General features: G+C 46.4%; 1 protein-coding gene across 1 annotated transcript in view; it reads left to right on the top strand.

Annotated features, from left to right (window-relative positions):
- SETD1B (SET domain containing 1B, histone lysine methyltransferase) overlaps positions 1 to 18,483 on the top strand; it is a 35,595-nt gene extending 17,112 nt beyond the window's left edge. The window contains exons 7-18 of the mRNA XM_020802736.3: positions 3,618 to 4,385; positions 5,119 to 5,292; positions 6,208 to 6,295; positions 7,294 to 7,517; positions 8,183 to 8,312; positions 8,637 to 9,134; positions 9,705 to 11,297; positions 12,112 to 12,278; positions 12,811 to 12,942; positions 13,519 to 13,638; positions 14,777 to 14,914; positions 15,434 to 18,483. Of these exons, the coding sequence (XP_020658395.3) occupies positions 3,618 to 4,385; positions 5,119 to 5,292; positions 6,208 to 6,295; positions 7,294 to 7,517; positions 8,183 to 8,312; positions 8,637 to 9,134; positions 9,705 to 11,297; positions 12,112 to 12,278; positions 12,811 to 12,942; positions 13,519 to 13,638; positions 14,777 to 14,914; positions 15,434 to 15,607 (4,206 nt within the window). The 3' untranslated portion in view covers positions 15,608 to 18,483. The remainder of the gene's footprint in view (positions 1 to 3,617; positions 4,386 to 5,118; positions 5,293 to 6,207; positions 6,296 to 7,293; positions 7,518 to 8,182; positions 8,313 to 8,636; positions 9,135 to 9,704; positions 11,298 to 12,111; positions 12,279 to 12,810; positions 12,943 to 13,518; positions 13,639 to 14,776; positions 14,915 to 15,433) is intronic.
- Positions 18,484 to 19,536: the final 1,053 nt, after the last annotated feature.

Consider the following 19,536-nt stretch of genomic DNA (forward strand, 5'->3'; position numbering starts at 1 on the left):
GGGCAAAACATGACTCTTATCAGCTGTCATTGGTTTAAGAGTTACTCTGCTGAAATGCACCCTGATTACCTAAACAATGTGGTGGGCATCGTGTTAAACTTGGTTTGGGGAGCACTGGATTCATTTAGTCCTGAACCCCACTGAGCCCGTAATACCCTTTCAGCCTGAACTGTCTCTGAGGACAGCCTGTGAGTAACAGTTCCGTGGCAAAAGTATGGGATGCAGTGATGATACCATAAACTCCTGTCTTTTATTTTTAGGGTCTTGGTGGCCATGTGGAGCTTTTCATATGTCATTATCCCTGAGGTTGACAAACCGATTATTTGCATAGGCAAGAAGAGGTATCATTGTTGTTTAGTCATTAAGTCATGTCCGACTCTTCGTGACCCCATGGACCAGAGCACACCAGGTCTTCCTGTCTTCCACTGCCTCCCGGAGTTTGGACAAATTAATGTTGCTAGCTTTGATGACACTGTCCAACCATCTCTTCCTCTGTTGTCCCCTTCTCCTCTTGCCATACTTTCCCAACATCAGGGTCTTTTCCAGAGAGTCTTCTTTTCTCATGACATGGCCAAAGTATTGGAGCCTCAGCTTCAGGATCTGTCCTTCCGGTGAGCACTCAGGGTTGATTTCCTTCAGAACGGTTTGATCTCCTTGTAATCCAGGGGACTCTCAAGAGGTATCATAGGGGACTCCAAGTGCTGATTTTGTTAAATAGTTAGAAAAACAAAAATCTTATCTTTCATAGATGCTCAGAGTTGGCTCCATTTGCTTTTTTGTTCAATAGAAAATGTAAAGGTCTTCAGCTTCAGAAAAGAAGTTGGGAATGGATTCACACCTATGTGTTCGTTGGGAGCCTGCAGAGTAACAGCCACGGATATCTTTAAGAATCCCTCTATGTCAGCTCAGAAACAAAATTCTTCTCAGTGGAGAAACTACCTTTGCTTTTCTCCCTGTTTCTCTTTTCCCTTCTTCAGGCTTATCTGGCTTAAAGCTTTTGTCAAGATTTTGGATATTTTCCTTCAAAATCTTCAGCATTAGGCCACTGATAAGTAAAGCCAACTTAGTATAACAAGCTTTGCTTTTATTTCCTATTTATTCATTTAAAATATTTTTATCCCATCTTTCACCTTAAAAAAGACTCAAGGCAGCTGACATCATTAAAAGACAGTATTTAAAGCTATCGAAAGTGAATATACAAATACTAAAAAAGATCAAATGAATACCATACTAAAAATCATAAGAAACACCTAAACAACCAGTTAAATGCAACAATCCAGTTTTGAAAATCCCACTCAGCCATTACTATACTGCTACAGTACCTATTTTGGTTCTTTGCCACCACCTGTGATTTTTTTAAAATCCTGGAAAAGCTAATCATTGTTCTGAAATGTATTTTAATTTAATTTATCTTAATTGAAAGTCTCCTTCTCCCAGCTGGCTTTCTCTTGATTTTTAATATATTTCCTCAGATACTGTTTCTGCTGCATCCTTTTCCCCTAGTCTATTTCTGTATTGTCTCAGATAAAAACAAACAAACAAGCAAACAGGGTGCTAATGCAGAAACTGACTAGGAGAAAGGAGCCATTGATCCAACATGAAGCTATTGGAGGCACGAGTTTGACAAGGTGCTTGAAATTCACGACAGTCTCTGATTACTGAAGGTGGACAAAGTGTTCTGCCAGATACCTTGGCCCCAAACAGTTCAGAGCTTTGTATGTTAACAGCAGGTTGTGAGAACCATCTGTCCATAGAGTTCTGTCTTATCAGTCTTCCTCTTCAGTTGACTAGCCTTCGGTCCCGGTGATCGTGGCATCTAGGCACCAGTGGAGGACACACATGTGCTTTCCTGATTCAGACGTTACAGAGAAACAGAGCTGAACATGTGAATGGGGAGCCAATTAAAGTCAAATCAGGAACTTTGGGTAGTATGAGCTGGGAACATGCTAGGCTGGACTCGAGTTGTCTTGGATTACTTACTTACTTACTTACTTACTTACTTATTTACTTACTTACTTACTTATTTAATTTATATGCCGCCCACACTACCCAAAGGTCTCTGGGCAGTAGTGGTCTTGAGTTTTATCTGTGTGTAAAAAGGCAAGTGACATGACCTGGTCCTGAAAACACTTGTCCGTAGCTGGTGGGCTGTGATCCTTCCAGTGATGCTACAGTGATCTTGGGGGAAAGGAGAGAGGGAAGATGAGAGAGACCCAGAGTACGAATACAGATGGTATGCTAGGTGGAAATTAAAAGCCAGTCCTCCTAAAGTTAAAGGCTGGTGGTATTGACGATACCTACTGTGTATGTACAATGCATTGCCATAATTAAAAGGGTTTGTAAGCTAAACAACTAAATATCCTTCGGTGCTCCTTATGTCTGAAGAAGTGGGTTTTGATCCATGAACGCTTTAATTGAAATAAATCTATTAGTCGTTATATTCTTTCTCCTTGAAGCGTTGTTATCACTTTTTTCATTTTTTTTTTTTTTGAGGGGAAACCATGAGAGAGGAAGTTTGCAAGAAAAAAACAAAACAAAACACATCATCATGTAGCCTGGAAGGAAATGGATTTGATCTCCCCCATGTGTGACTCCTTTCCATACTCAGTTTTATGTTGTCCCAACTTTTGTTAGAAAATGGGGATGATAAACCCAAAAAAGCGAACAGTGAAATCAATTTGTTTTTGTTTTCATTGAAAGAGATTTAGCATGATTGTGTCTCTGAAAACTGATTTATTACTTGGTTAGTCTTACATGTCATTATAACTTTAGAATACTGTAAATAGTATCGGGAGATCACCAGGCCATTGTCTATCCTGGGTACCTTTTTATGAAGACAAAATGCATGTACCAGAAGGTGTTCTTGCAAAATCTAATTGTACTGGTATGGATTTCAAGCCATTGTTTTAAATGTTGTCACAGGCCTAGAAAGGGCACACTGGAGCAGCTATGTTTCATTTTTTGGGAGCAGCTGCCCTCTGGCGGCAGGAAAATGGTCAAAAGTGACCTGATTAAAACCTGATTAAACATGCTTCTTATTGCTTTCTGAACCAAGATTGTTTAAAGTTAGAGAGGGGAAGGCCCAAAGAGCTGGTATTAAAATACTAGTATGGAGGATGTTAACCGTGAAGAATCACCTGGTTTCGTTCTGTAAAGGGATCTGTGAGTGCCTCCGTGGAAACAGCTTGCAAAACTTTTACACTGAACTATGTCCTTAAAAAAAAAAAAAGAGCCTTCTGTGAAGACTCTCCAGAGTTGAGGAGACCCATTTTCCAATTAGAGGTGGAAGTTGAGGAAATGGCTAGAAAGAGTTTGTTCTCACCTAAGCAGCTGGGAGGCTGGCAAGCCTTCCGTCTGAGTCCCAAATCTGAGTCTTTGGTCCCAACAAGTCTAAAGTCCGAGTCCCTATTAAAAAGTCCCTGGGGGGGGGGGAAGGGAAGAGAGGTGGGTGGGTTCCGAGTGGTAAGTTGAGTCCCCAAGTCAATGAAGGAAAAGCCCAAGCGGAGTCCGATTTGAGTTGCCGGTATGACTTAAGTCCGACTGGACAGCAAGCCCTGTGAATTGATTCCCCATCCCTGCTGAGCAGTCAGTCGGCTTCTCTCTCTCTTGCTCCACAGTGTCACCAGTCCTCAGGGGAAGACATGGAGATCTCCGACGACGAAATGAACGAGTCCCCGAGCGCGGATTGTGCCAAAAACATTGTGGTGAACACCTCCATCCAGAGCGCGGCGGTGATGGCGCCCTCCATCCCGATGCCTCCTCCGGGTTTTCCTCCTCTGCCTCCGCCGCCACCTCCTCCGCCCCAGCCAGTCTTTCCGATGCCTCCTCCGCTTCCGCCCCCGCCGCCTCCTACCCACCCGGCGGTCACTGTCCCGCCTCCCCCTCTGCCTGCCCCTCCGGGGGTCCCTCCCCCTCATATCTTGCCGCCGCTTCCTCCCTTCCATCCCGGGATGTTCCCGCTCATGCAGATGGACATGATCAGCGTCCTGGGCAACCAGTGGGGGGGGATGCCCATGTCCTTTCAGATGCAGACTCAGATGCTGAGCCGCCTGATGCAAGGGCAGAACACGTACCAGTACCCTCCTTTCATGGGGAACCGGGTGCAGTTCATCAACCTTCCTCCCTACCGGCACTACGCCATGGGTGCCGCCATCAACCGTGGCCAGCAGTGGCCCCCTTTGCCTAAGTTTGACCCCTCGGTGCCTCCTCCGGGTTATGTGCCCAAGAAGGAAGACCCGCACAAGGCCACGGTGGACGGGGTGCTGTTGGTCATTGTGAAAGAACTCAAAGCCATCATGAAAAGAGATCTGAACCGGAAGATGGTGGAAGTGGTGGCCTTCCGGGCCTTTGACGACTGGTGGGACAAGAAGGAGCGTCTGGCCAAGGTAGGAGGAGTCTTGACCTCCGCCCTTTCTCTGGAGGGGTGGCTTTGTGCTGACAAAATGTGTCCCTCTGCTTTTTCATTCCTGGATGGGTGGGGGGAGTTGGCTCTATTCATCTCCTCTCTTGTTGGCATTTTGAGGTTTTTTTTCCCCAAAAGTATCTGGAAAGGAGGTATATGATTTAAAAAATAATATTCTATTCTCAGAGAATAGAAGAATAGAATTGAGAAAGCCCCCCCCCTTGCTTCCCTTGCCAATTTGGAGCTAGATGGACTGACAACGTAACTTAATGTGAAGTTGGAAGGGGTCCCCTAAGGTCATCGAGTGCAAACCCCCGCCTGCTCAGGGCAGGAATCCAAATCGAAGCAGATCTGCCAGGGGGTTGTCTTAAGTTTCTCTTGATGGTCTCCCATCTTGGAGCACTCACCACCTCTTCCTGAGGTCACAGGTTCCACTGTCGTACCGCTCTAACAGTTAGGAAGTTTTTCCTGATCTTCAGCCGAAATCTGGCTTCCTGTCACTTGAGCTCATGGTTGCCTGTCCTGCCCTCTAGGGATGATCGAGAACAGATCCTGCCCCTCTCCTCGGTAGAATGACCTTTCTGAGGATTTCACTTAACTCAGCAGCTAAGCTGTCCAGAAGAATGAAATATGTTTTGATTCTCCTTCACTACTCCGTTTCAGATTATAGGCATCACTAGGCTATTTTAATTTCCAACCTTGTTTGTCCTGCACAGGCATCACTTACCCCGGTAAAATCTGGGGAAAGTAAAGATGAGGAGAAGCCGAAACCAAAGGATCGCATCACGTCTTGTCTTCTGGAGAACTGGAACAAAGGAGAAGGTCTGGGTTATGAGGGGATCGGCCTGGGCATTGGGTTACGAGGGGCCATCCGGTTACCGTCGTTCAAGGTAAAAGCAGCCTTCGGCATCTGGTCCATCCCAAGAGGAATACAGCATTTTGTTATCATTCAGTTGCAGTTGTTTTGGATCTACTGTTATTAATTGTTGGTTTCGTTAGTTGTGTGTCTGTTCTGCCTTTTCTCCAAAGAGATTAAGGCAGGATTTATGCCCTCGGACCTAAAAACTGCCTTGACTTTGAGCTTTATCAGCTGGGTCCCAAAGTTACGAGAAGCCTGGAATGAGATATCTGGAATGCAGGACAACTTGAGTGATTTTGTTTGGGATAAGAATCTGAAGTAATTGGAGATCGGCAGGGAACTCTTTAGATTTTTTTTTTGAGCTTCCGGATTTCCAAAATGTTATCATGCATCTACAGTATTTTAACATTTCTTTCCTAGAGCGAATGAGGGAAGTGTTTAATGTTCTGTCTTTCTTGGCCTTCTTGAAAGACCTGAATCCACTTCCACGTATTTAGATTTCACACCGGTATGAATGTTAAAAATGATAAAAAACATAACAAAGAGGAAAACAAATAAATGGAAACTATTTTGTTAGTCTTGTATCACTAGCACCTTTTCAATTTTTGTATGATCGTTGCCTCTTGATTTTAGACCTGTCTGGATGTGACGACCTTCAGGAGAGGATGGCTTACAAAGCCCAGCATTTTCAGAGGCTCACAGAGTAGTGATGTTTAACCTTCCCTTTTGTGGTGTTAGTTGATTTTAATAATTTTCATGCATTTAGTTGATTTAAATGTGTGTTGTTGTTGTTTTGTATGGCAGTTTTACTTGATTTTATGCCTTAAGTTTGTTTTTATCCTGTTATGAAGACTGTCAGCCACTGTGAGCAATATTTGGTAGTGGAAAGGCGGAGGAATCAATCAATCAATCAATCTCAAAGAGGTCCATTCCTTTGCTTCTGCAGGTAAAGAGGAAAGAACCGCCTGAAGCTGCTTCTGCTGGAGATCAGAAGAGAATCCGGCCCTCAACCCCAGTAGATGATGAATATGAAGGTTAGCGAGGCATATTTTCCCCCCTCAAATGCAACAGTGAGGTCCAGACTTTGTTAACAGTTAGAAAATACTCACTGTAATAAGTAAGCTAGGTGCAGGTCTGGATCCTGTCCTATAAAGATGGTAAACAGCTGAATTTACTAAGGTTTGCAGTGCAGTCTTGATAGCTGTGGTATTCTGGGTGTTGTAGGCCAAGACGACGACATTCTCCACCTTTGAATGTGCCACAATACACCTCAGAGTTCCAGATAATTAATTTTTTTACAATTCATGACACCCGAGGGATCACTTGGTTACCCGGATAAGATCTGGTGTCCTTTTTTGTAATGAAGATAGGCGATTGCTCCATTTAAGTAATATTTGAAATTGTGGTCAAGTTACCTCTGCCTCATGGAAGGAACACGTTGTTCAGTGTTTTAATGGGTGTAAGGCTTTTCCAGTAAGAACCTAACATCTCATTAACGTTTGTCATGAGATACTTTGACCCCTCATGGCCCTTTGCAGAAGAGAAAAATTAGAATTCATCATCTTATTACACTGCACATTATTCATGTGAGTGTTTAAATGTGTCATCCTGTTTTTCTTGACTGCTATTCCAGCAACTTTTCATTCATTTCCTGTCATCCTATCAGACTGTTCCTCATATATTATATACACATACACGGTGTCCATTTCGTTAATTTTGCCTCTGCAGGCAGATATTAGAATGCCAAGTAGCTAGAGTCTTCCAAATCAGAATACTGTATACTGTTAAGTATTTAGCAGGGTGGTCTTATGCGTATATGGTTGCTGTGGGTTTTTCGGCCTCTTTGGCCGTGTTCTGAAGGTTGTTCTTGGTTGTTCTGTGGCCGGCATCTTCAGAGGACAGCACTCTGTGCTCTGGTGTAGTTGGCTTGGGAGTGTGTATTTGTAAATCTTTATAACTCCCTTTTGACCATTTGACAATGTTATGGTTGATTCTTTCCCTGGTCACTTTCATTGATCTTCTTACCCTCCAGAATCTGAAAGAGATCGGGATTTGCCCGATGCAACTTCAGAGCACTGCAAGAAGGATGGGGAAGGCGGGGCCCTCAGGCGAAGGCCTGGAAGGCCACTGGAATTGGACAGCGAAGGAGAAGAGGAAGACTCAGGCAAGGAGGAAGAGGAGGAGGAAGAATCTTCTTCAGAAAAAGAGGCAGAGCAGGAAGAAGAGGAAGGGGTGATGAAATCGGTGTCAGACAAGGTACATTGCCTTCTCTCTTTTTCTGAACAAAAGCAAATAGCTTCAGGTTCCATGTGATTTCCAGTGCCTTAATACAGCGGTTCCCAACCTTGGGTCACCCAGTTGTTCTTAAATAAGAAGATTTCTGCAACTCCCAGAAATCCTGGCCAGCACCTGGGAGCTGCAGTCCAAGAACCCCTGGGAACGCCCAAGATTGGGAAACCATGTCCTTACCAGCCTCCTCAGTTACAAGTCCTTGTATGAACGAGGGAAGGGCTGGCAGCTGCCATCCCATAGTTGCAAAGTCCAAGTTCCAAAAGGGTTGTGTGGTGGTGGATCCTTCTGCCCTTCTTTCGGCCTTTCGTTGGGATGCTCTGATTCTGCTTGTTTGCTTTGTGCTTCCCCGTTCACAGAAACAGGCGGCACCTCCTGTCGCTTCAGTTTTATCTGTACACTTTGCTCTCATCTCTGAAATGCGTGTCAGATGTTGTTCAGTTATTTTCCAGTACTGTTGCTCAAATATCTACCAAGGACCCCCCACCCACCATGTGGCTCCATTGCCTCTCGTTTTATCTGTGACATTTGCACCACATTTGGCCCTTCTTCTAATGCTATAATATAAGCCCTTTCCTGCCCCTCACATAAAATGGATCTAGGCTGAACTTCTGATGTATCTTGTCTCCCAGGAAGAGGAGGAGGAAGAGGAGGAGGAGGAAGGGGAAGACATCAATGAAGAGGAGGAGGAGGAGGAAGAGGAGGAGGAAGAAGCTGAAGTCGAAACAAGTGAAAAGGAAGAGGATCAAGATTCTGAAGATGGTATGAACTCTTGTTCAGGACTCGTTGATTACATTGTTTTGAGTTTGAACTACCATTGATGGGTTTCGAAGGTTCAAGAGTTCAGAAAAACAGACAAAAGTTCATCTTCGCTTATAATGTTCGTTGCAATCAGTGGCTTCGTACAATCCGGTGCAGTCGTAATCGAGGCTGAGGACCTGTGATGAGGGGAGAGTACAACATGGGTGGGATGGGCGAGGGGAAAAGTCCAGAAATCTTACACTTTTTGTGAGTTCCTGTGGCTTGGTCTGAGCCGAGCAGATCACAAAGAAAACACACTCACCTCTCTCTCTCTCTTTTTGGTAGAAGATGCAGAGAGTCCTGCCTCATCTCGAGCAGAGGTGGAGTCGTCTGACGAAAGTGACGAATCCTCAGACTTTGGGACAAGCTCTGACACGGACGAAGATGAAGATGAGGAAGAGGAGGAGGAGGAAGAGGAAGAGGAGGAGCAGGCCTATGAGGAGCAGCATCAAGCAGAGGACCTTGAAGGAGCGTCTCTCCAGCAAGAAAGAGACGCTGGCTTGCCCACCGAACTGGCCGTCGAGTCCCTTGCTCCAGAACCCGAGAACGATGATGAGAAGGAGACCATCCTGGAGCTGTTCCCTGTGGACGATTACCTGGAAGGGACCCCTCTTGCCTTGGCTGAACCGCTGATGCCGGAAGGGGAGGAGCCGAAGGCTGAGACCAAGCAAGCTGGAGGAGAAAGTGGGGAAGCGTCGGAGGAGTCCCTGGCTGCAGAGGTGCTGGTGGTTATTGAGAGAGCCCAGGAGGAGAAGCTGCAGCTGTCACCAGTGTGCGTGCCAGGTAGGTGCCCCTTTGCCCCATTGTGCCGTCCGTGGCTGCCGTCCCAGCTCGCTTCCCTGCCTTACAAGGGTTCCTTCTGAATATGCGGCCACCTCTCTCTGCTCCTGCCTTTTGGGGCCTTTTTGGCATCCTCGGGAAGGGATCCACGGACTTCAACGTTCACATGACCCCAGGACCGTTCATAAAAAGGTGTCTTTGAGGTGTGAGTAGTAGCCGGTGAATTCTAGAACTCCACATGCATAGCTCGTTCCAACAGGGGTGGTGTGACCGGTGAGAGTGTAGAGCGGGACACCAACTATGTATTTATTTCTTTAAAATATTTCTACCCTGCCTTTCTCCTTGAGGTTAGACCCGGGCAGACTTCTATTAGCCAAAGAGAACCTGCTTAAGAAGAGTTGTTGTTTTCTTAGGTGGGGTGTGGTGCATACATGTCACCTGCAGAATTCTCACCTGTAGCCCTCTGTCTCACTTTTAAGAAGCAGACTGCTTTCTTTTGATTGCTGGGTGGGGAGAATGGATGGTCTTCTCATCACTTCTGCATCTGTGCCTTTCCCCCCCTCCCTCTTCAAGTTTCGGTGGAGGAATCTGAACCCGAGATAGAGCTGGAACCTGTCGCCCTGGATGGTCCAAGGCCAGAGATCTTGGAGGACGCCCACCTCCGTCCGCCAGTGCCGGTGGGGCTCTTCGGAGAGCTCCTGCCCAGCAAGACGTCTTACCCCTCCAGGCCCGAGGAGAGCTGTGCGGACAACCAAGCGAAAAACAAGCTGTCCATCTCCACGGTCGAGGAGGAGGCCCATCTTCCTCGGACTCCCGGCCGGGAAGGGCTGGCTCACTTGGAGCCTGCCGCCCTTCCCGTCATCACCGTGCCACCCTGTTCCCTCCCTCTCCCTTCCGTTGTGCCCAGTAAAGAGGAATTGATGATGCTTCATCCCGACAAGTTCCCCGATCAGTTAACGCTGACCAAGCCAGCGCCGCTGCCCGCTCCGCTAGAGGAAGAGCTCCCTCGAACCCCCGGGCGGGACATTTTAGCCAAATGCGCGCACGGTCTCTCCAAGTCCCAGAGTACGGACACGATCCCAGCTACCCCTGGCAGTGAGGCTCCCCTCACAGGGAGCAGCTTGACCTTAAGCTCTCCCCAAGTCCCAGGAAGCCCTTTCTCCTACCCCTCCCAGTCCCCCGGGATCAACAGTGGTGGCATTCCTCGGACTCCCGGGCGGGATTTCACTTTCACACCGACGTTCCCAGAGCCTGGTGCTACCCTTCCTTGCCTTCTGTCAGGCAAGAAACCCTCTGAGGACGATTCGGATGAGAAAGTCTTCAAAGAACCACTTGGTGCTTCCTTGCTGGCTGGTGTGAACAGTGTCCCTTCCCCGATCCCCTTCGCGAGCCCTCCTGTCACAGCTTTCCATGCCCGGCTTGATTTGCCTCCCAGCCAGACGGTCCCTCTCGCCGTTCATCCTTGCCTGTTCGTGGACCCCAAGATGTCTCTTGAGGAATGTGGCATGGACCCGCGGCCCCTTTTGCCCTTTCCCCTGAAGGACCCTGCGTCTTCCCCACCTCTCCCTCCTTTGCCGCCCTCTTCTGTCCCGCCGGTCAAAAGGAAACCGGGCCGGCCCAAACGATCCTCTCCGTTGGGTCCTCTGTTGGAAGCCTATTCCACCAAACCAACGGATCCTCCTCTTCTTCCGATCCCAGTGGCCTTGACGGAAAGTGCTGTGAACCAAGATTTGTTGAGTAGCCACCCGGAGGCTTTCTACGCCCTGAAAGACCCCGAAGCCGTGACCCTGGACTTCCGGAACGATGCTTTCCATGACAAGGTCACCCCAGAACTTTTAGTGGAGAAGCTTCCCTTTAAGGAGCTGGAGAACCAGTGGAATGAAGAGTTCAAAGAGGATGAGGAGTACCTGAAATCCAAACGGCAATGGAGGCGCCAGAAGAAGAGACCGGACGACGTCCCGATGATTCCTTCCCCCGAGTATTCCCCGCATCGATACCAGTTTCGGCCCCGCTCTGAGTTTGAGGAGATGACCATTTTATATGACATCTGGAATGGAGGGATAGATGAAGAGGATATCCATTTCCTGTGCGTGACGTACGATCATTTGTTGCAGCAAGACAATGGCATGGACTGGCTGAATGATACATTGTGGGTATACCATCCTCATATCCTTTTTTTGCCGAATTACCGGATGGGACGTCTTATGTTGGGACCAGCAAGAATCTGTTGAGTATTAGATTCGGGCTTGTTAATGTTAATCTTCTGTGCAACCTCAATAGTTAAACCGTGGTAAGAGGAAAACTTGTCTGTAATATACTCTTGGTTTTTACGCAGTAAGGGTGTAAGAATACCCGGCAAATACACCCAAATCCAGTTGTGTGGATACAACCTTGTAAATGAAGTATGTCCGGAGTGGAAGCCTATTCAGTAGCACTCCAGTCTTAAAAAGAGACGTAATACACAGGTTTCCAAAATAAAAGCTGAGGTGAGGGAGGTTGAAATGCAGACAATCGCTTGCAAGTGGATCTGATGAAGATGGTGGTTGATGAGCAGGTATGTTTACAGTTTTAAAGCAGAACGGAACTCTACCTGGCAGAGAATTTAATGAAAGTCAAAAGCTTGCAAAACCTTTGTTAAATTTAACTTAGTGGTTCCCAGCCTTGGGCGTTCCCAGGAGTTCTTGGACTGCAACTCCCAGAAGCCTTGACCAGCAAGCAGGTGTGCTGGCCAAGGTTTCTGGGAGTCGCAGTGCAAGAACCCCTGGGAACCCCTGCCTTAACTGATGCCAATGGATGGGTTTCATTTCATCTGCTTTTAATCTGACAGCGCATCCTGCAGTTGCTGCAGGAAGTCTGGAGGTCTGAAAGGCGAAATAAAAGAGATAATGAAATAAGGAAATGCTTTACAGTGCTAGGTAACCATGTAGGCAAGAGGCTTAGTACCCACAAACTGCCAGCTTCCCCCTTAACAGAGCGCCACCAACCAGCTTTTCTACTCCAAAGAAGAAGAAACGGGACGATGGGATGCGGGAGCACGTCACCGGCTGTGCTCGAAGTGAAGGCTATTACAAAATTGACAAGAAGGACAAGCTGAAATACCTCAATAACAGCCGGGCATTTGCAGAGGAACCGCCAGCTGATACACAGGTGAGGGGCAGTCTCTCTCTCTCTCTCTCTCTCTCTCTCTCTCTCTCTCTCTCTCTCTCTCTCTCTCTCCTTGCTTCGAGTGATATTAGCCTTCTGCACATCCGTGGAGGATACATTGGACAGCTTCCTTTACTCTGAGGTAGACGCGAACCATCTTTCCTTTATGGTAGGGAAAAAAAGCAGGGACTGTGAACTGTCTATCAACTGCTGGTCATCTAGTTTATGACGACTCTTGGGAAGGTGAGGGAGGGAATGCAGTTTGCAGGCAATGATAATGACATTTTGAGGCATTGGGCAGTCTCTCGCCAGGCAGCCGTTCCTGGGATCTGAGGTGGAAGGAGTTCTCACACCCGTTGTGCAAAGCAAGGGCACCAAGGATCAGCCCTGATATTTTATGTACTGTAGGTGAAATAGCTCCTTGGCCACGGAGCTGTACAATCCCCCAGCAGCCTTGGTGCAAAAGAACGCCCCAAGAACTGAAAGCTTTTCTCAACTTCCTCACCTTCGAGCTTTCCCTATTTTTGTCCTCCAGGGCATGAGTATCCCTGCCCAGATCCACGTTTCCACCCGGGCTGGTTCTGAGAGGAGGTCGGAGCAACGCAGGCTTCTTTCGTCCTTCACAGGCAGCTGTGACAGTGATTTGTTGAAATTCAACCAGCTCAAGGTATGTTGTGCCATTCTACCCGTTGACTGCCGCCAGCTGCTCAGTGGCTTATTTGTTTTCTGAATAACAAAGGCTTGATAGAGTCCCAGATCCAGATAGTGGGTTCACCCGACAGGCACCCCCCCAAAAAAGTGTTCCAGCTTTTAAGGTCCTGCGTGTCCTGCAAAATGCTGCCAAAGTCCATGGGGAATCATTGATCTTAAGTTTGTATCATCCGCCTCATGTCTTGAGCTGTAATTAAGGTGTTATAACGTCATGTCCAACTGCAGAATAGTAAAAGACTGGACAGAGTGGTAGTGGTCCAGAGCGAGCTTTACAAAAGATATTCTGCAGTGAAGGGAGGCTTGACACGGGAGTGGGAGGCCTGTCCACTTCTGCTGCCCAAACAAAGCAGCTTACCGAGGAAACACAAAAATAAAAATAAAAATAAAAAAATCCTTGGTTCCAAGTATAGTGGGGTTTCTTTGCTTACGTGCCAATATTAGAAGTCGTGGCCCCTGAGATGATGTTGCTCTTCCAGCAAATGGCTCATAAGAAATCTCTCTTTTCCCCCCTTCTCTTAACTCCATTGCGTAGTTCCGGAAAAAGAAGCTAAAATTCTGCAAAAGTCACATTCATGACTGGGGACTCTTTGCGATGGAGCCCATTGCCGCTGATGAAATGGTGATTGAGTATGTGGGTCAGAATATCCGGCAGGTAGGCATAAAAATGGCACACTGTTCTCGTCAGCGTGAATATGTCTGTGGTAGAGAGAGAGACTGAGGGTGCGCCAGTATGTTTGTATGCACTGTCTTAAAATTGACAGCATAAATCCTGTCCCCACCTTGTTTTGTGCAGGAATGGGTCTGGAGGCTCTGCAGGCAGCACAACAAGTGGGGCTGCAGAGCAGACTGGGCCACTTTGCCTTTGCCAATGGGCAACACTCTTTCGGAAGTCTCGTCATGTTTAAAAGCAGAACACATCCCTGCATGTAGAAAGCTTGACACGTAAAAGAGACATAGAGACTGAGACAGGCTGTTTCCTGTTGTGTTAGTTTTCTCCTTGCAAGAAAGTGGTTTCTCTGTTTACTTTTTTAATACGGGGGAGGATTACAAATGTGATCCTTTACCTGTGGCCTGAATCACCGTGCCACCTACCTCAGAGGCCGCTTTCCCCTTCCTTTCTCTGCTGCCTATATAGGGGAAGGTGGGTCTTGCTGGCGAGGGAAACTGGCTTGGAGTTCTCCGTCAGCCAGAAGGGTGACGAAGGGATGAGTGATTTTCTTTCAGCCTTGCCTGCTTTCCAAGTCTGTTTTGAGCAAATCAGACTCTGAGAAATAAATGACCACCTCTAGATCTCAAGATGGGTGGCGGTGGACCCCTTGACTGCCCTTTCTTGCTGTTGTTCCCCTCCCAGCCTGGCGGCCTTTAAGACTCAAGCCTTCTGCCAGTTTCTCTCTCCCTGGTGTACCACATGGGGCCTACTGCCGCCTTCTGTCCAAAGAAGGGGATGCCCTGTTTGTCCGGTGAAAATATTGCACATTGAACTCTTTTGAATTTCTGCCCTAGAGGGCCTCTCTCTGGTAGAATTCTGATCAGTGTCGTATCCATTAATTTCTAGCTGCCCTTGTAGAAAAAGTCTGTGGGATTAAGTATGGCATAATGGTTAGGATATACATCTCCGGCTTGGGAGATCCGGGTTCTTATCCCTGCTGAGCCATGCCACTCCACGTGGTCCTTCTGGGTTAGTTACTCTTTCCCAGCCAGTAACACCTTCCTGTGACAACAAGAGGGCTCCTGTCGATGGCCTTATTAATGACTAATAAACAGACGTCGATTTCTGGCTTGGTCCTCAGGTAATTGCCGACATGCGAGAGAAGCGCTACGAGGATGAAGGCATTGGGAGCAGCTACATGTTCAGAGTGGATCACGACACCATTATCGATGCAACGAAATGTGGGAATTTTGCCAGGTTTATTAATCACAGTTGCAACGTAAGTGTTCCCTGACCATGAAAGTGCCTTCTGACTCTCTGAAAATTTAGTCTGCCATAGATCCAACACCTTAAAGTGAAATCTGCATTGATGGGTGGGTACGGTATTATACTTATTTTCTGCTCTGGTGTCAGGCAGCTTGCCTTGATTTTGCCCATTTGTAGGATGACAGATAGGTTCGGCCAGATTCATGCCCGTCAGGGGCCAGGTAAATAAACTTATTGAACACAAGCTGTAGTCTTGTCCTGCCCAAGGAAGTGGGTGGTCATTAGTACATTATCTCCGTTTATATCTAGGGAAGTTTGATTTCCCTTCCCATCGCTCCTAGTCAGTCATCTTGATGCCGTCTTTGTACTTTGTACTTATGTCTCTTTTAAGTGTCTTAAAGGGGGTGCCCAGAACATATTTTCAAAATATATTCCTTCTTCCCTCCTGGTGCATTTGTGGCTGCGGTGGGCATACAATCTAAACCGGGGAACCAGCTCCTTTGGATTCACCTTTTGAATTCTCTCCCTTTAGCCGAACTGCTACGCTAAAGTCATTACCGTCGAGTCCCAGAAAAAGATCGTCATTTACTCGAAGCAGTACATCAATGTGAACGAGGAAATTACCTACGACTACAAATTCCCGATTGAGGATGTTAAGATTCCCTGTCTGTGTGGCTCGGAGAACTGCAGAGGGACCCTGAATTAAAAAAAAAAACTCCAATATTTGTTTGGGGTTATTTTCTTTTTGCCACGTATTGGCTGTGCCCGAACTGTGGCAACCAAGGGTGGTTGCACTTTTGCCAAAAAAGAGAGAGAGAGAGAGAGAAAGAGGAGGAAGAAGGAGGAGCTGGAGGAACCCACTGGACATGATGTTCTGCCTGTGTTGTCGGGAGAGGTGGACATTTTTGCAGACACGCACATGAGAACTCTTCAATCTGCAGGTGCTTTTCAATTTTTTTTGGATTCAGGACTCTGTGTCCGCCCCTGCCCCTTTGCCGCACAGTTCCGGGGGTGCCAGGGCACCATCCGTCTAAACACTATCTCTTCCCCCACGTCCACTCACTCCCGAGTGGCACAGCTCTTATGCCGAGAGTGTGGCACCGTCTTGTTAAAAAAAAAAAACGTTCCTCTTTCTATGAAATGCTGCTACGTTTTCCTTGTTTTTCGTGTGGGGGTGGGTGGGAGTGGGCAGGTGGGGACACTTGGGAGGAAGACATGCAAGATGTTAAAATGTGAAGCAGAGGCTGGAAGGGGGTGCTCAGCTCCATGAGCTGAGTGGGTTTGGGGTAGCTGCCGAGTGAATGCCTGGCACTTATTCTCTAGGGCAAGCTGGTTTGTTTTCTTTTCTTTTCTTGTCTTGTGTGGGATTTCTGAACAGAGTCCCCCCCCCCCCCCCCCCGTTTCTCCCATCTTTGGATCAGATGATGGTCCGAAAATATTCAGATCTGGTTTGGGGTGCCCCCCCGAAGGGAATAGGAAGAGCTGGTTTAGGATCCAAAAAGGGGCAAAAATTGGGCACTGTGCCAGGTCTCTAACGAACTGTCAGCCCAGACGAGGGTCTCCCCCCCCCAACTCTCCCATGTAGCCTTTCCTTAAGTTGTAGAGACTTTAGCTCACACCCCAGCGCTGATCCTTCAGGCTGTCTTCCAGCCTATCCTCTCTATTCATGTCTCGGGTGGTTGTGGCCCCAAAGGGCCCCCAAACCACCGTGGGCTGATGTGATGAGCTGGGAGAAGATCCATCTCTTGAGGAATTCCAGAACCCAAATCAAAAGCTGCAATTCAGCTCTCGATGTTTCTCAGTCGAGACCTCCTGCGGCATTTCTCTTCGATCCCCTTTCCTCTCCTTCAATGTCATTTTCTTAAGAGTTCTTCCTTCCTTCCTTCCTAAAAATATTCAAAAGATTTCTTACAGGTTTTTCCAACTGGAACAGTGGGTTTGTCCGGTCACTCAGTCGGTAAAAACGGTAATCTGGTGCGTGAATGTATCGGCTATTTTAAGGCCTGAAAAGGCATCCCTTGCTAATACGAATTTTTTTACAGAAAATATATTGCCACCAGTCTAAATTTTATGTCTGCCTGCAAGCCATGGAGAAATCAACTGAGATTTGACCTAAGGATTGTAACCCATGCCAACATAGTAGTAAGATTTTCATTTTGACCCCAGAAAAATCCCATAAGACACTGGTATTTTGCTGTCAGAACCCTGTCATGGTTATTGACCGGCTGTGCCAGCTTCACCCTGCTTTATGTAGCATATAAGAGTGGACGGCTCTCACCCCTCAGTAGGTGTTCTGGAGCAGGTGGTTCCCAACCTGGGGCGTTCACCACCAGCTGTGCTGGCTGGTGTTTCTGGGAGTCCCTGCTCTAGAGGAAGAGGGAAAGAAAGCCGCCTTGTCTTTGTTCTTACTGGAGGTGGTTCATTCAGCATTATTGTTGGATAACGTGGCTATGGGAAAGCAGGACCAGAATCTGTGACTTGTCCGTTTGGAGCCCATCCATGCCTTGTTTCTCTCTAGTAATGGTCCCCTGCCTTCTTAACCTTGTTCTCCACGGACCTGTTTGGGATGTGGCTTTTTATGCTTCCAGACTGTTGGGAAAGCCACTTTTTAACTTCATCCACTTCAGAACAGAGTAAGCTTATCCTCATTGACTTCTTTCTGTCGTCTCCTTTACGTGCCCATCGAAAACCTTTCCCTTCCCACTCATAAGCCTGTCCCAAAATCAAAAGGGTCCTTTTTTGTTCCACCAAACCTGGCTGGCTTCTGTTCCTTGAAGGGGGGAAAAAAACTTGGGGTAAACCAAGCCGATCCGCTCCCCGCAGCCCAAACAAGGAAGTGCTGCTGGTTAAGAATAGGACATGGGGGCTTGGTGGAGAAAAGAGTAGCTGCGACCCCAAACCTCTTTGGGGGTTTCCCAGTGCTGGAGTCTTTTTAAGCCAAACCCAAAGCCTTTGCTTTTCGACTCCCGAGTGGGTAAGGAGTGTTCCGCTTCCACAGTTTTTCATACTAGTGTAATCCAGTAGACACTTCTTTTTACTTTCCACCCCATCGTCTTGGTTTCATAGATTCAGTTCCCTCCTGGCCGCGTCCACCCTCTCCCCCCCCCTACAGCTGGAGGTGAAATCATGGGAGGTCAGAGGGTCCTGGAGCCCCTGTCTGGGAAGTATTTCTATTGTCAAAGCTGTTTCTTTCGACGGTGGGTGAGAAAATCCTTTTAAAAACTCTGATGGAAAATCGTTTCAGTTCCTGTCATTTGTGACCTATTTTTCAGGGATCATTTCTGTATAAAGATGTGGGTGTGTGTTTTGTTTTGTTTTTTAAAAGAGGGAAAAATATGAAATTTTGAAGTTTAAAGCGGACACATCATTTGTACATAGGCAACGGTTCCAACTCTTTTTCTTCATACACTGTTTCTTGTAGAAACATGTCAGTTTGGGTTTTGTTTTTTGTTTTGTTTTGTTTTTTTGGCTGTTTGATTTGTATTTCAAAAAGAGCATGTAAATAATTTGTTAAAAGTGACAATTGCCGTTTGCAGTTCTTTTTTAAAAAAGATTGCCAGCCCGAGACCTCAAGAAGAGAACGGACGTTTGGGGAGTGATGTGGCACTGAGGGAAAAAGCTGGCCCTGTTTACAGCTTGTGTCAAGCTATGTACAATGTAAATTGTGTACAAAATAAAACTCTCTTTTGTCAAATACGTAGATCAAAACTAGAAGCATTAAGAAGCTGAAGATTTAAAAAAAGATATGCCAAGTTGAGGCTTTTTTATTTGCCTTTCTGATACTTTAACGTGCAAAAAAAATCTATTTATTTCAGACAAGAAAATGTGTACAGTCTATTAATGACAACCTAAAAAATATTTAAGCAAAACTGCAACTTTTTTCCCTAATTAAATTTTTCTTCTATTTTATATAAAGTTCCTTCATAATTACCAGTGTAGTATTTGTTCCAGAAGAAACAAGAACACATCAGCTGTGATCTGGAGCTCCATGTGAGGAGAGGGTATTTGTCTTGTTAAGTGGATGTTGGGTAACCATGCTGGTATGAAGCTCCCGATACCCTTTCTTTGTCACCGAAGCTGCTGGAATGAGGGAAGACATTTAGGAGCGGGTGGGAAGAACCACAGAAACGCTAGAATTTGCAAATGAGTTCTTACAAGGAACAGCAGTGGCGGGGGGGGGGGGGGGAAGGACCCTTAGTCCTTGGTCTTACACGTTCATGAATTCTGTAAAGAATACTGGCTTTTTAAAATTCACAGTGTGGAAAATAAAGACCTCCTTCAAGACACCAAGGAGGAAAAATGGTTTGCAATAAACAACATCTCTTTTTTTGTTGTTGCGTTAATTAAACAAAAAGACAGAATAAAGTTTCTGCTTTTGAGGTTTAAGATTATTTTTTTAAAAAAAAAAATCTGTTCCCTTTTGTTTTAAACAACTGTATAAATTTAGGACTGTTCTGTGCATTTAGGCTCTGTCATCAGTATGTACCTTGTTTTAAAGAATGTGGGTTTTTCTTTTTGTTGTGGGTGTGTCATGCTGTAAATATTTGTTCATATTTTTTTTGTGAATTGAATACTATGTACCATTGTATTATAGTAACTTTTATAAAGCATAAATATACTGACTTTTCTTACAAA

The sequence above is a fragment of the Pogona vitticeps genome, chromosome 14 (genome assembly GCF_051106095.1).
Source record: "Pogona vitticeps strain Pit_001003342236 chromosome 14, PviZW2.1, whole genome shotgun sequence".
Lineage (NCBI taxonomy): Eukaryota > Metazoa > Chordata > Lepidosauria > Squamata > Agamidae > Pogona > Pogona vitticeps.